We start from the raw sequence: 15,994 nt of genomic DNA, 5'->3' as shown, positions 1-15,994 counted from the left end.
TCATATTGGTTTGCATYACTTTGTCAAACCACTGCTCCTTTTAGAAACCAATTCACCACATTCTATACAAACATCATGCGGCTCCCAGCCTTGAGAATGAAGCGAGTCAAACAGCTACTAAGAAATTACAAACACGACTGAAAAACACGCTGCCCCGACTCAGTGTTGCAACATCTAGCAGGACAGTGGTGGCCTAATCTATAGGGAGTCATCCTGAACTGCTACATCACGATCACCCCCACAAAAGGCTACTCTGCAGCTATTTTTGTTTGCTGCAACTCAGCACCCTCTTCTCCTCTATTTTCCCTCTCCTCCATATGTGCTCCCAAACTGCTGTGTGGAAGGCCCACTCCTTGATCCTTGCCTTCCACTTTTATGGTTGTTAGCTGGAATACACTGAGGCACCAGTTAGTGCCGTATTTCATGTGCAGTAACCTAGTAGGAGGCCGGAGTACACTACAAACCCTAACYTCCTCTCCATCCAGACATCCACAGAACAGCGCAAGAAAGGCATCTCTGTAATCATCTCTCAAGCTGCTCTATTCTACCTTAGTCAATCTCACACCTTCAATTAGATCTGTTTGAAAATCACTGGCAAAAATACAATACCATGAAGACATGGTTTTCACAGATTCACAGATTCACAGAATATTTAAGGTTGGAAGGGACCTCTACAGATCATCTAGTCCAACCTTCCTGCTCAAGCAGGCACACCTACAGCATGTGGCACAGGGTGGCATCCAGGCGGGTTTTGAAGACCTCCAGAGTAGGAGACTCCACAACCTCCCTGGGCAGCCTGTTCCACTGCTCTGTCACCCTMACAGTAAAGAAGTTGCTCCTCACCTGGAGACGGAACTTCTTGTGYTTCAGCTTGTGGCCATTACCCCTCGTCCTATCGCTGGCCACCAGTGARAACAGCCTGTCCCCTTCCTCCCTGCATTCTCCCTTCCTGAACTTATACATATTAATCATATCCCCTCTGAGCCGTCTCTTCTCCAGAGAAAACAGGCCCAGCTCACTCAGCCTCTCTTCATATGAGAGATGTTCCATTCCCTTAATCATCCTGGTTGCCCTTCTCTGGACCCTCTCCAGAAGCTCCACGTCCYTCCTATACTGGGGTGCCCAGAACTGMACACAGTACTCCAGGTGCGGCCTCACCAGAGCTGAGTAGAGGGGCAGAATCACCTCCCTTGACCTGCTGGCAACACTCCTCCTSATGCAGGCCAGGATCCCATTGGCCTTCTTGGCCACGAGGGCACACTGCTCACTCATTTCCAGACATGTCAGCCATCACTAAAGTCCAGACACAGCTGTACTATTTACAAATAACATGAGGCATATGTACCCCAGCATAAATACAATTTAGTGCCCATTTTTAAGAGCCTCAGTGAAACAAAAAAACACTACTTCTTACAATGTATGTGCTTTCAGGGTCAAAGCTTTTTTCTTTTTTTTTGGTTGCTTTAGTATGTGTATTTAAATGTTCAAAAYAATTGCAGACAAGTGTTCAAAACATATAGAATTTTTGTTGCCCTCTGAAATTACTTTACCTGAGCCAAAGCTTCCATCAAGTTCCTCACCACCTTTTCTTGGTCCTCAGTCAATATCCTGTGAAGAGTRGCCCTCCTTTCACTGTCTTTCTTCAGCAAGAAGAAACCAGAATCTTTCTCTTCAGGTGAAGGAGGTGCACTGTGATCTTCAAAATTCTCATCTGGGATGCTTAAGGGAAGACAGTAGAAAGAAACATTAACAAAATAATCCCAATGCAATGTACCTAAACTACGGTGTAATATAAATGCCAGGTAGCTCTTCACCTCAGAAAAAGGGACCGGATTCCCTTTCCATCTTTTTCTCCACAGGATTTAGCTCTTGTTTTGAAAGAGAATGGATCGATCTTTAACTCCGTATCAGGTGAGACGGAGCCGTACTCACTACTGCTGCTTGTATCTTCCACCAGAACAGGAACAGGCAAGGATATACTCCGAAGATACTCTAGTCATACAGGAACGTTCAGAACATTAGAGTTAAATAGCATTATCGCACTCTTGAAGTGAAAAGGTTATTCACTCAGAGGGAAAAAAGACTCTAGTCCTTTAATTAAAAAGTCTAGTCTTTTAATTAAAAAAGTCTCTAGTCTTTTTTAATTGTCATTACACACACACACACACACAATAACATCAAAATAAAATCCCCAGAACTCGTTCTTCTGGAATATAATGTTAGACAATTTTATTGAAAAGCTTCATTGGAAGAGATATGGAAATACCGGGCTTTTTGCAAGCTTACTTGGCAAATTTCACCACTGGAGTGAACGTGCATTCCATATCATCAACACACACTCTCAGAAATAATGTGGTATCTCTACATGCAGGTAAGCCACTCAAATCCCTTGCAAGAATTTAAACTTTAACTTCATAGAGAAGAGATTGATTCCATTAAGCCCAATTTACTGAAGTGTAAAAAAAATAGAGAAATATATATATATTATTTTTAAACCACATATTACTTTGTTTAAGCTTAAATACTTCACAAGCTTGAATAATAAGCATGCATGTTAAGTCAGATTGTTTTTAAATCAAGAGCACACATCCAAGTGCTGCAAGAAACTATTGCTACACATTCCACGCATATCCATTTTTTTAAAACATGCTTTGATGTTTTAAAACCCACCCTGAAGAGAACCACTCTTTTTTTTWATTTATTTTTATTTCTACCCTCCCCAGTTCATTTTCTTAAAGAGATGAGTATTATGTACTCAGACCAGACAAAATATCCCAAATGCATTCTGATTTTTCAAATCTAGAATTTAGTCTAATAAAAATATTTATGTTATCTTTCTCTATAAACCTTGCTCTGTTGCTATAACAAACAATAGCCTTTTGGCATCCTCCTTAAATTTCCCCTGAATGGCCCTACAACAGCAATGTAGCTTTTCAAGCCTGTATTTGCCACCTGCCTAGAAAAGCAAGCCATAGTCTGGTTTGATTACAAATAGTTATTTTAAATCCACACAAAGAATTAAAGCTTCCCAACTGAGAAAGATCACTTTACATAATTATGCTTACTTCTCTGTGCCATGTTTTGCTGTAGTATATTACAGAATAAATGGTAACAGCAGTGTCTACACATTTAAGTTTGATAGGTAAATATGTTAAAACTCACCATTTGAGTTAGCAGAAAGAGCTGTGAAAGAAAAGCAAAACAAGTTAAACAATCTAAAATCAAGTGAGAAGATACAAGTATATTCTAAAGGATACCTCTATTCCCACTTTTACGTACTAACTACTTGTACTCTCCTGCCTGCAATCTCATTTTAAATAAATATAATTTCATGAAATGAAAAATGAACTTAGAAAAAGAGGTCAAAACTTTCATCTAAATTTACCCCATGTCTGTTTTTTTTTCTTCTTTTAAGTAATAAAAAATTTGCTGAAGGCACTTTTTTTCATATATATATATATATATATATATATATATATATGTACATAAAAACACTTCTACTCTCAAAACTCCTTGGTTATGCCCCATAATGCAGAATGCTAGGGGCGATTAGCACGTGAAAGAAAAATAATGCGGGATGTGTACATTTGCCAAGGAACAAAGAGTTTCGTGCTCATACAGAAAACTCAGCTGAGGTTTAACATCATATAATGGCATTATACACAATACAGGCTGTGCATTCTTTAAAGGGAGAATATACACATTAAAAATAGATTGCATAAACCTAGAGAAAGACTTAGAAATTGTATTCTTTTGAATCACTTTGTGCCCTTGTGACAGTAGAATACTACAGCCCTTCCGCAGCAAGATGCTGGAAAAGGTTATGATTAAAATTCAACTGAAGTGGGGATCTACCATTTCCATCCCAAAGACTAAACCAGCAGTTTTAGGAAACAGTATCATTACTTAGAGAAAAATTCCAAAGTGCGTTCAGCAACACTATACCTGAGAGCTTTGATGGAGACTTCCTTTTTCTACTTGAAACCTTTAGGAATTCGTCCACGAGCAGCTCGTGAGCAAAAGCTCGTTTGTCAGGATCGGGTTCGAAGCAGCGCAGTATGAAAGCCTTGGCTTCTGCAGACATGGACTCAGGAATCTCGGGGTGTATTTTGAACATTCCCACCTGAGACAGATGAAGGAAAATGCACTGGCCTGCACTGTTCTTTTCTCAGATATTAAACAGGATCAAAAAGGTCTTTACCATATTTGGACATTATCTGACAGTAATTACTTTATTAAAACTTAATTAACCCAAACAATAAAATTATTACAAACTGTATAATTATTCAACTACATAAAAAACAGTTCCAAGAGGAGCTCTCACAAAACAGAAAGCTACTTCTTTTCTCAGCTCTTTTTTTTTTTTTTTTTTTAAATACCCAGGCTGGTGAATAGCTGTTTTATTGCTCAATTACTCCCTTCAAAACTATACAATACTCCCACTCAGCTGAATCAGCTCATTCTTCTTAACATCCTCATTAACGAGGCATTTCCTTTATCTTCTTTTCCTGCAATCTCCAATTCCAGCTTTTCCAAAACAGTCATAAGATCTCCTGGGTTTACAAACACCAGTTGGAGCGGTACAAGGGAGGCGCCTGACCTTGAACATGGCGGCCTGCGGTTCTCCCAGCTCGTAAAACGGGGGTTTCCCTGTGGCCATTTCAATGATYGTGCACCCCAGGGACCAGATGTCTGCAGCCTTCCCGTAGCCACGGGGGCCTTTGTCGATGATTTCTGGTGCCATGTACTGAAGGGTACCTGTTGAAAGAGTACTCGGTTTTCACTTGGACATGCGAATAACACAAAAAAGACGTGAACAAAATCAGTGGGGAATGAGTAWTATCAGGAGACTGAAAAAAGCTCTTATTCACAACTAAGGAATATTCATAAATAGTTGACATAAAMCTCAAAATACTACTCAAAATTCCAAATCATAATATTGGTGCTAAATTTAGTTGCTACTAGAAGCATCTGGTATCATCTACTCATCTGGTCCCGTCCCTTACAAAGTCAATTACAACTATTAGTGATTTCAATAAGCTTTAGATCAATTTTAATTTTYGTTTATTGTATTACACGATCAAGATTAAAATAAGGAAGACTATTCTGAAGTGCATTCAAAGAGGCAAAGGAAGTAAATGAATGAAGTCTGGATGACCAGGTGCTCTGAACGTTTCCTCTGATGTATGGGAACCATCCTGACAGAGCACTCGGCATTTTGTTGACTTTAGAGAGCAGGAATTTAATAGAGGATGGAACTAAAATAACAGTCGCTTCTCATCATGCATTATTAGTTAATATGGTGCCTCTGAATGATTGCAAGTCCAAACCACATTACTAAGAACTGAGTGAGGATCAAGTTAAGAACAGAYTCTGCAGGTGGCAGTTCTGGGGTCAAAGCAAGAGACAGACTCAAAGGTGATGGAAGACAGACATTACCCCTCTGTTGTAGAGGACCTCCCTTTCTCAAAGGAAACTCCCCAGGCAGGATTCTCTTTGAGCAGTGCACTACAGACAACCTGTAGTTGAGGATTAGGTGGGCAGAAATAGCTTGTAGCTGCAGCAACCTTTCATTGACTTTGAATCAATATGTAAGCCAAGCAGCTGTGGGCTGCAAGCCCACCCTCACAGCCGGAGCGAGGGAAGGGGTCTCCTCCGGGAACGTACCGGTGAAAGTTTCAGTGCAGGGGTTGATTCCTGCAAGTCTCTTGGAAGTTCCAAAGTCTGATATCTTTAACACTCCACTGTAAGTGTTGATAAGCACGTTATCACCCTGGAGAACAGAACATTCAGACCCATTATTTTTCTCTGCTGACTATTCACTTMAGATTTCTTGCAACACACAGCTCTAAAATAATGTACTCTTAATATGTAGCAATTGCTCCCCAAGGCTCTTGCTAGGGTGATGAAATGGGACTCCAGAGTGTTCCTGCCTTCTGTAATCCCATTATAAGAAATTTCATTTCAAAGAGAATTTCCGCATCTTTCTACAGGATTTTTTCAAAGAATACCAAAATAGAAGGAAAAAAAAAAAAAAAGAAAAAAAGAAAGAAAATGGATCTGAAGGAGTGGAATCTCACTGCGAAAGTGCCTGCCTATATTCCCTCCACAATCTCCTGATAGTTTTTAAGCAAGTTTGGTCATGCAATTGAAAACATCAAAAGAAAAAATATATCTTTATCACATTTTAAATGGTAGTGCTAATCTAAGTTATTTCTTCTAATAAAAACATTTTGTTGATGCAGACCAAAATTAACACTGTGGAACAGCACAGAATGTATGTGAAAATGAGTAACTTTCATATTTCTTTTTTAAGTACAAAATAAATGCTTAGTTGGAGACATAACTGTTGTGCTAAATCTCTGCAAGTCACTCCAACAATAAAACTGTAGTCATGTGTGATCTGCTAATCATATCAAAGTACAGAGAACCATTCTTCCTTTCTTTCCCAAGCAAAGCATAAGATCAGTACATTACTGCTTTTGCACATCATTTTCAGGACAGTTTCTCACCTTTATGTCTCGATGCACTATCTGATTATCATGGAGGTATTTTAATCCTTCAAGAATCTGTTTGGTGTAAAAGCCAATTGTCTGCTCATTATTTTTTAATGGTCCCCATTTTGATCGTAGAAGAGCAGAAAGGCTGCCTATAATTTTGGAAAGGAGAAAAGTGAGAGTAAAGCCTAATTAAATTCTGCTTTCTTTTTCAAAGGGGGAGAAAAAAAAAAGGTAACAACAAAAATGAATAGCAATTTCAAATCAAGTGTAGACTCCTCTTCTGTAACCAGAGGCCTCTCATGGATAACACTTATTTGCATCATCCTCTGCCCATGTAATTGAAAAGGGAGTTTAAATATTTCCACTGGCCTCATCTGCAGCTCAGGAGCACAGGCTTTTGCAAACAGGCCRAGCAGAAGCCCCCCAGTTTAGGTGCTCATCTCTCTCCCATGCCTGGGCAGGTACAAGCTCTTTGAGTAGGAACAGCCCTCAGCCCCGCTCTCCATGGCTGTGCCCACAGGGAGGATTTAGCCACCCRAGACTAGCAGTCTGTGCAGGATCACCTTGGCTCTGCAGACAGAGGGAGCTCAGGCGACACAGCCGCATCAGAGCTACATCTGTATCCTATCTTACCTGCCCCATGACCAGGGGAACTCAGGTACCTGACCTTTCCATTTTTCCCATTAAAGAGATGCTAAACAAAGGTTATGGCTATAGGTTTTGTATTTTTAAAACATAAAAAAAAACTCCAAACCCATCAAACCCCAACTTACCACCAGGCACCTGTTCCATGAATATTTTAATGAAGCCATTCTCACTAAGGGAACCTAAATACTGGACAATATTCTTATGTTTGAGATGCTTATGCAAAGCTATTTCTTCATGGAGAGGTTGGGAATACCTGCAAATGAAAGAAACATTTTATGCAATGCTGAGTTTCAAAGGCAAATTCTTGTGCCTACCATAGGAGTTGAGGTCTTATGAAGCACATGGCACCTCGATACTGGGGTACTGTGTACAGTAAAATAATATTTATATATTAGATATTTTTAACAACAGTGGTCATGAACTCCATGTACCAAAAATCATATACACATAATTACTTAGAAATWACATTATATCCAGCAAAATATATAATATTGCACATATACACATACACCCYATATATACACATATATACTTTATATATATATATACACACACATATATATAYATATATATTATATATATTTAGATATACGTATCTATAAATAAACAAACAGAGGTAGCAAAATAGAGCTTGTGGAAAAGGAATTCTCCAGCCCAACCTGAAGAGAATAAAYATTTGGGCAAATAGTTGGATCCAAACTAAGGCCAAAGGAAACCAGAAAGTCAGCAGACTATAATAACCAGCTCAATAATTAAAACAAATTACCATCTAAGTTTCAATTAGTTCATGCAGGGGGCTTATCCGAAAGCAAGAGGGGCGAGCTGTCAGATGYTTCCATGGGGAGGCGTTGCAAAGAACTCAGAACACTTTCAGCAAATGCAGCTCGGCCAAAGGTGAAGCATTTTTCAGAGAGACGTTTGAGCAGCGATTTTGCCAGGCAGATTGCTAAAGTCCAAACCCTGCCAGGGTGGAACAACACTGGGACTCTGGACCTCAGAAGCTGATGTGCTCCCTTCCAGCCAGGAGTGAGTCACACACAGCCCATCAGGTCAGTTGCCAGATTTAATATTTTATCTGGCAAAATTGGAACAATCTGTTGAGTCTAATGATCATTGCCACTAAGGCACTAAAATCTGCAGCTCGACTTCCAGGCTGCTGAAGAAGGTGTTGGACAGAGAGCTCCTTGGTCAGTCCAACTGCAGGCAGCAGCAGGGGGTGCTGAGCGCCAGGAGGAGGCACCGAGGAAACGCTAACAGTAATAGCTAGCTTCACCTTGCAGCTTCTTGCACCAAAACAAACAGCCCTAGTATTTATTTTATTCATTCACCTTCATCAGGCCGATCTCAGCACAGCCCTTGCACCAATACGGGTGATGTTGTGGTTTTCTAAAGAACTGGCAGAACATTTTTGGTTTGTTTTGGTTTTGGTGTACCGAAGGCAGACGTAGCTGGGCTTTCTGCTGGCTGAGCTTGAGGAAGCAGCTCTGCCTGGAGCCAGGAGAGCAGTAGTGCCAGGAGTGCCAGCTAAGCACTAGGCCAGAAGCTGGCAGGRAAAAGTGCACGTGAGCTCCTCTCCTTTGGGGCCAGGTAGTTACCCTGCATCAGGAGGAGTGTTGCCAGCAGGTCAAGGGAGGTGATTCTGCCCCTCTACTCAGCTCTGGTGAGGCCGCACCTGGAGTACTGTGTGCAGTTCTGGGGCACCCCAGTATAGGAAGGACGTGGAGCTTCTGGAGAGGGTCCAGAGAAGGGCAACCAGGATGATTAAGGGACTGGAACATCTCTCGTATGAAGAGAGGCTGAGTGAGCTGGGCCTGTTTTCTCTGGAGAAGAGACGGCTCAGAGGGGATATGATTAATATGTATAAGTTCAGGAAGGGAGAATGCAGGGAGGAAGGGGACARGCTGTTCTCACTGGTGGCCAGCGATAGGACGAGGGGTAATGGCCACAAGCTGAAACACAAGAAGTTCCGTCTCCAGGTGAGGAGCAACTTCTTTACTGTKAGGGTGACAGAGCAGTGGAACAGGCTGCCCAGGGAGGTTGTGGAGTCTCCTACTCTGGAGGTCTTCAAAACCCGCCTGGATGCCACCCTGTGCCACATGCTGTAGGTGTGCCTGCTTGAGCAGGAAGGTTGGACTAGATGATCTGTAGAGGTCCCTTCCAACCTTAAATATTCTGAAATATTCTGAAATACCCGTTCACCCAACTGCAGCATCAAGCAGCAAGTGAAGCCTGAACTCTTAAAAACTCGACCAAAAGAAAAAGTAGGGGCATCTGAACATCTCTTCAGGATACGACAAATAAAAGAAAGTTTCTGCTTAATGAAAAGTGTGCCCTTAGAGCACACAAAGAAAACTTCGTGGAAGTCTTTACACGGCCTCCTGTCAACATGTAGGATCCAATATAATTATTATAACAATAGGATAGGGTGTGGAGAATAATGCTCCTTTTCTACAACTGGTGGGTTTACCCCCCAGKCTAACGTTGTAGATGAAAATGAGAACAGCCATCAGGACAGGCATGAACGGCCTCTTGAAAGTGCTGCTTTGAACACTAACACCTTCTTTAAGACAACTGAGAAACAGAGATGGCTAAAACCAGTTTCCTTCCTGGTAATGAGCTGTAGACTGAGCACTGTGCAAGCAAGGATCCTGTTACTTCCTCCTACAGAGAAACTGCAGCATGTTAAAATATGGGACCTTGTCCCTGTTGGTGGAGAAGCTATCCAACAGATCAGATTACCAAACCAAAAAGGCAAAAGTGGCAAAAGGAAACAGGACACTTCCAAATATAGATTTCATTCCCAACTTAAATAATTGGCAAAAAGTCACCTTTCGGYATGCCTGATATTCTGCCTGCAGTCACTTAGCATTCGATTCCTCCTGCTACCCAGGGAAATTCTGACTATGTAAAAAGAATTTCCATTATAAAAATTAATTATTAAAAAAGGAAGAATTTATTTTTYTGTTATCAATCATGCCAAAAGGCGACTGCTTTGCTAGTTTTCTGAAAAATCTGCCTAAATTGCAGACTTTAATAATATTTTACAATGTGCCAGAGAACCACTTTAAAGATTCAGACACACAAGTTCTGTGTTAAGAAATGACTCTTACGTCACCTGACCRCAAACAAGAAAAGGTTATTGTAAAATTTAAGAATAAGAATAACTTGACAACTAATACATTGAATTTGATGCTRAGATTTGCTACCACTTCTACTACAACATTTGTAGAAACCTTTATATTCATGACACAAATTCATTGCTGTCTTCAAAATATACAGTTACTACGGCCACTAACTGTCTGGTCTTTAYCTGGCAACCTTTATAGATGAGGAGATCAGTAAGCCCATAATATACGCATTAAAAATTGTTGATGAAAAGACCATTCTACAGTTCCACATGTTTTAGTCTCATGTTAAGAGACTGCATGACGAATTGTGCACAAAAAGGGAAATGTCTCTATCAACAATTCAGGCTCAGAGTTTTAAACTCTACAGTTTACTGTATTCTACTATAACTCTACAGACCGAGAATATGAGTRGTGCTATGATAAAAACATATATGTGCATGCATAAGAATACAGGGCTTATCACAAGGTATTCAGATGAGATTCGATATTTCAGYTGCATTTGCTTTGGAAAGAAGACACATTGTAACCCCTCAGTGCCAAAATCTGAAAACATCTAGATGCTCAGTGGTCACCATTTCCTTTGGTATTTTTCTGTCTAGAAACAAAAATTGAAGAGACCACTTAATACCAAAGACAGGTAACTTATTGGCTCTTTGTATGTCAGTTACCCTCTAAGCATCAAACTTGTTAGTTGTGTTACTTAAYGATCCAACTATATAACACACAAAATTTGGAATGAGCTGCATTTACRATACCTGCTATCTCTCTCTGGGATTTCTTTAATAGCAATTCGGACTTGATTGCTCAAATCTCGTCCCGCATACACAATGCCGTAAGTTCCTTTGCCCAGGATGACTCGCTCGCCATTTTCATCATATTCGTAATCATACTGCAAAGTAAACCACAAAATGAAAGAAAAGAAATGGATTTATTCCATCTGGCGGCATGCACACGAGTAAGGCTTCTAGGAGACTCTCTGCAGACCACGGAGAGCAAAGAAGGGCTCTACAAAAGGACAGTCCAGACACTGCACAGACACGTCTGTGTCTCCATTAACTGTACAGGGCGCAGGGCCTTCCCAGTGGCTTCCATTCGGGACAAGGGTGTCATGGCACGCTGCCCTTTATCCCCTGGCTGTAGCTGTGCTTGCTGTCCTACCCAAGGGAGCTGCAGCTGCGCTGTAGGGACCGCACGCGGCGACAGAGGGCACGGGCGCCGCCGCCGCCCGGCAGCTCCCGCACGGACACGCGCAGCAGGGCGCCATCCCGGGCATGATCCTGACCCGACGGTGTCTCCCGAGCCCGGCAGAGCCTCCCGCACTAGTGCGGGGCCAGGCTGGGACGGCGCGGTGGGGCCATCACGGCACCTCCGGCTCCATCCACACGGATGGAGTCCAAGGGCAGCTCCCAAGCGGCCGCCGGTTGCATCGTCCCTTCTCCTCCCTGACATGGACCAGTGATTTCTCTCTCACTCCAGCGTTGGGCCCAGCAGCTCACGCTCGAAGAAAGCTTTTTTTTCCCCCTCTCCCTTTTCCTTCAAATAAAGACTGGTATCTTTTCAATAAAAGATACAGAGAATCCACTGCTTCCTTTACTAGCCTGTTTCCATGGTTAATTACTCACGTGGTAAATCATGCCTATTATTTCTAATTCAAAATTATTTGGCTTCACCTTCATATCATTGCTTTTCTTCACTAGATTAAAAAGCTCACTAGCATTTAGTTATTTTCCCTGTAAAAATACTTATCCACTGTAATCAAGTCATCCAATAATTTGCTTTTCTTTCCTCTTTTCCTCTAAAATACACACCCTCAAGTTCTCATTACACTGCATATTCCCACAAGTCACACCAGTGGCTTCTGTCTGTCCCATTTCCAAACTTAGGTGTATTATAAGATGTCAGCATCCAAGTGAGACGCAGCACTGGGTTCAACACTCAGTCAGTCCAGGCTGCCAGTCAGTCCAGGCTGCCACTAGGACTTCAGGACACGGGTTTTAAAATTCCTTAAACAGGGCCCAACACCGCCTGACTCGGCCACTGTCAGGGAACCCTAACAAGTGTCATYCTGCTACACACAAGACTGCAGAACCCCAAAGTGCAGCACCCTCTGAGTGTGCTAACTGAAAAGACATCTAGCAGTGCTGGTTATAAATGCTATATGAGGACAATTACCAAGAACGATTAATTTATACACTAGACAATTAAAAAAAACTGTCAAAAGATAATCTTGGTCTTTTTTTTTCTGGTGAAGAGATAARTAATTTTCCCACCCAGGCAAAAATCTATATTAAAATCTATATTAAAAGCTCCAAATTCTTATTWTGTTGAAAAAAATAAACAGTACCTCCAGAGAGTCTCCATCACATTCCCCATCATCATTCTTCCCTATTTCTTCAGTTATACTGTTCACCATGTCAAAAAACCTGTTCAAGCAAACAAATATGCATTTGAGACCTAGTATGAGGGCATCACAAATAATTCTCTAAATAAATCAAAAGAACAAAATAAAAAAAGGTTTGCAGTAAGTATGAACTCAGTGCAACAGCRACTTGTTTGGGGACAAAATAATAATATTTTCTGTTTATGTGGAGACTAAACAGCCAAAATTTGCATTTTCTTACACATTTTTATAACATATAAAAAGTGGATGTAAATGCCCATGATGAATGATGAATAAGTGGGACACACCTCCTGCAGTGAAGTTCTGTGCAGAAATAGATTTGAAAGTCGTCCGAGTTGTGCAGCACATAGAGGAAACAGCACCGCTCTTCAAACTTGGAAATGCTGAAAGAACAGGCAAGCAGAACRTGTTATGGGGAAGATGTGCTTGGAATCCTACCAGTTGAGTCCAACCACACAAATCAGCCCATGTACTGTGAAAAAGTGTCAGCTKAAATCTAAGAAGCCACGACGCACTAAGAAGCCATGGCATGTTGCTTTGTTGCAAACTTCTCTTCTTTTACCCTCCAAAGGTTGGATTCTACTTGCCTCTAGCTAACACGGTGCCAAAAAGACAGTCCTACTTGCAGTAAGGTCCTTAAATTCCACTCCATACTGTCCTTACAGGGCTCCTCAAAGAAAATACCCAGCCCTATCTGAATGAGYTTTCTGCAAGTTCGTCACACACCCAGTATCACATGTCGAGCTGATTCAGCAGAATTGATTCTTAATGTATTATAAGAAAAAAGGATGTTAGCAGAGTTACCATAAGAGAATAATAAAATATTTGAGGAAACGACAAATGAAGTCTCCTACATTCTTAAAATACTAGATGAAATCTATGATCCTAATGAAATCAATTGACTTGAGCTGGATCAACATACTCATCATGGCTTTAATCCACTGAGAGAACAGTAAAGCACAGCACTCTTCTATGTTGTGCCAGAGGCTTCCTGAGCAGAGCTGATTAATGCTGAAGTATTTCTTTAGATTTCAGCAACAACTTTGGCTCTTTGGATGAGTTTGGGGATAATAAAAACATTTTAAATAGGCACTTCATAAAGTTACTTAGAAAAAAGAATGAATTYCATTACTAAAAACATATATCTTTGGGTTTTGTAACTCATTTATTTGTATGTCAGGAAAWAGACATGTGTTAAGTGAGGTACATATTGGGCAAGACAGTCACTGCCTCCAGTTTACAAATTAACTTCTAATTCACCAGGGTTTACTAACACATAGGTGAACTCTCCAGAGTCCTACTGCTATTAAGAGAATTGCTCATTCTTCCAAAGTTTCATGTGATATAAACCTGACAGGCACAGAAACCAGTTACTGAGATAGGAGTGAATAAAAGGGCAAGAATGTGGGGTATACACAGAGGTCAGGCAAAGCCATAAATATTTGAAGTCTTTAAGTGGGTGTTTGCATTTGCTTATACGTTGTTTTCCTCCCTGAAAAAAACAATTAGAAAAAAAGACTCCAAAATTTCCAAATTTATACAAAGAAGCTGGGTAATTTGCTCAGGAAATGCCTCATTTTCAGAGTTACCAAACATATGTCCTACTCATTGGCTTCTACGACAGCAGAAGTGGAGATGAATCTGCAAAGCCGAGAAGTCAGGCAGGGAAGGACAATGTTGTGCGGCCTTCTGCCCAGCTCCTGGCTGCAGCCAGGACTCCTGCTTGTCAGCGACAAATACTGCAAGTGCTGCGAGCATGTTTACCAACAATTCTCAATGGAATAGGAGAGAAAAAAGCAGAGAAGCATTGGCAGAAGTAATTTCAAGAAATTTCTGCTTATTTCCTAAGGGCAGAGACCCCTTTCCCGGTTGTGGTTAGGATTAAGCACCGTGACAAGGTTCCCAGTTCCACGAACGTCAGAGAAGACGAGAGGAGAACTWGAGATGGAAGAGCAACAGCCTTGCTCTTAATCCTTCACCTATGGYGAAACTGAAGGCAGATCTAAATCCAAGCTTATTGCTGTGTTTCAAACACTACATTTATCAGCATGATCTGTGAGGCCCTTTCCCCATGGAAACAACACAAGTAGCAATTATTTCATAATCCAAGGCTGCTTCTGGATACCAGGACTATTCCACTTTCAGTCTAGCAACTTCAGTTTGCTATGTTCTTTTTCTAATCGGAAAAATAAAGACTGTATTCTCCTGCTCATAGAGATATCAGCTTTGCAGAACACCAGGGTTTTTTAAAAATAACAGAGAAAGACACGAAGCACCTTGGGCAGCAGCTATTTTCCCAAAGCTTCGATGAAGATTTTGAGACTAACGGGACTTTTTGACTTAATTCAATAATACATTTGTGCCCAAGAAGGCGAGGGGACATATGACACAAGCAGAGTTATTTCTGTTACAGCACAAACCTCCAACCAATGAGTTTGCTAAATCCAACTTGGTTCTCATGACTTCCTGCACACACCGTGTGACTCAGCACTGGGTGCAGAGCTGCTTAGTGTTTCTCGGGTCCCCTTGCAGTTCTTGAGAGCTGAACTCTATTACTCATGAAATAAAGTGCTGATTACACTGGCTCAGGAGGAACACATGGAACAAGTGTCCCCTCAATCATTTCCTTCAAGTATTTAACAAAACCATTAGTCACTCCAGTGCTAGCTGTCTGTTCAGCCCTGCTGCCAAGAGACTCCCTATGTAACAGAGGTTTTTGTTGAAAAAGTCTCCAAACCATGTAGAAAGTCTTGCCTTGTATGTTAAGTCTGTACCTCTACAGCTGCTTCTTACTAGTCTAGAAAGACTGGGAAGCCTCATTAAGCTTGAAACTCCCCCTTCTTAGACAGCTTTAAGTCTAGGACTTCAAAAGTGCCCAAAGCAGCCTGGATCCAAAACCAGATCAGAAGCGGGTCTGGTTGTGAAGTATGTCCCACTCCAAAGACTATCTGGCTTCAATAGATCTAGYCTAAACCTGGAAGATATTGGAAAGGAAATGATCAGAAACTCACATATGTTACAAAAACAGCCTTATTCTGTTCTGTAGTTGCATAACATAAGGATTTTCTTTCCCCCTGCAGTGCCTCAAGGAAGCAGCCACCGAGCTTTTCAAGAATTCACAGTGACTCCTGGCTCTACTGATTCTTACTACAGTTTTCCAGGTCTTTTTGGACATCTGTCTAGATGATCATAGACTGGAATCTTAACTGGCAAATTAAATGACAATTGAATATTTAAATAATAAGCACAGTAGGGTACATTAAAAACACTACTGGCTACACAATGGCTTAACAATGCCAAAAAAAAAAAAAAAAAAA

The 15,994-nt window shown here is 41.1% G+C and overlaps 1 protein-coding gene across 3 annotated transcripts in view; it reads right to left on the bottom strand.

Annotated features, from left to right (window-relative positions):
- The window catches only part of MAP3K5 (mitogen-activated protein kinase kinase kinase 5), an 89,105-nt gene that overhangs the window by 11,736 nt on the left and 61,375 nt on the right, over positions 1-15,994 (bottom strand). For all 3 annotated transcript variants that reach the window (XM_026048171.1, XM_026048169.1, XM_026048170.1), the window contains 11 exons: positions 12,965-13,060; positions 12,621-12,699; positions 11,032-11,165; positions 7,274-7,401; positions 6,513-6,649; positions 5,668-5,773; positions 4,601-4,758; positions 3,946-4,123; positions 3,163-3,183; positions 1,815-1,992; positions 1,551-1,719 (listed from right to left, as the gene is read on the bottom strand). In XM_026048171.1, coding sequence (XP_025903956.1) covers positions 1,551-1,719; positions 1,815-1,992; positions 3,163-3,183; positions 3,946-4,123; positions 4,601-4,758; positions 5,668-5,773; positions 6,513-6,649; positions 7,274-7,401; positions 11,032-11,165; positions 12,621-12,699; positions 12,965-13,060 — 1,384 coding nt within the window. The remainder of the gene's footprint in view (positions 1-1,550; positions 1,720-1,814; positions 1,993-3,162; positions 3,184-3,945; positions 4,124-4,600; positions 4,759-5,667; positions 5,774-6,512; positions 6,650-7,273; positions 7,402-11,031; positions 11,166-12,620; positions 12,700-12,964; positions 13,061-15,994) is intronic.

Source organism: Nothoprocta perdicaria, unplaced genomic scaffold, assembly GCF_003342845.1.
Source record: "Nothoprocta perdicaria isolate Ctin4 unplaced genomic scaffold, notPer1 scaffold_52, whole genome shotgun sequence".
Lineage (NCBI taxonomy): Eukaryota > Metazoa > Chordata > Aves > Tinamiformes > Tinamidae > Nothoprocta > Nothoprocta perdicaria.
Note: the sequence above shows the minus strand (reverse complement) of the source record. Positions and strands in the feature narration are given on the sequence as shown.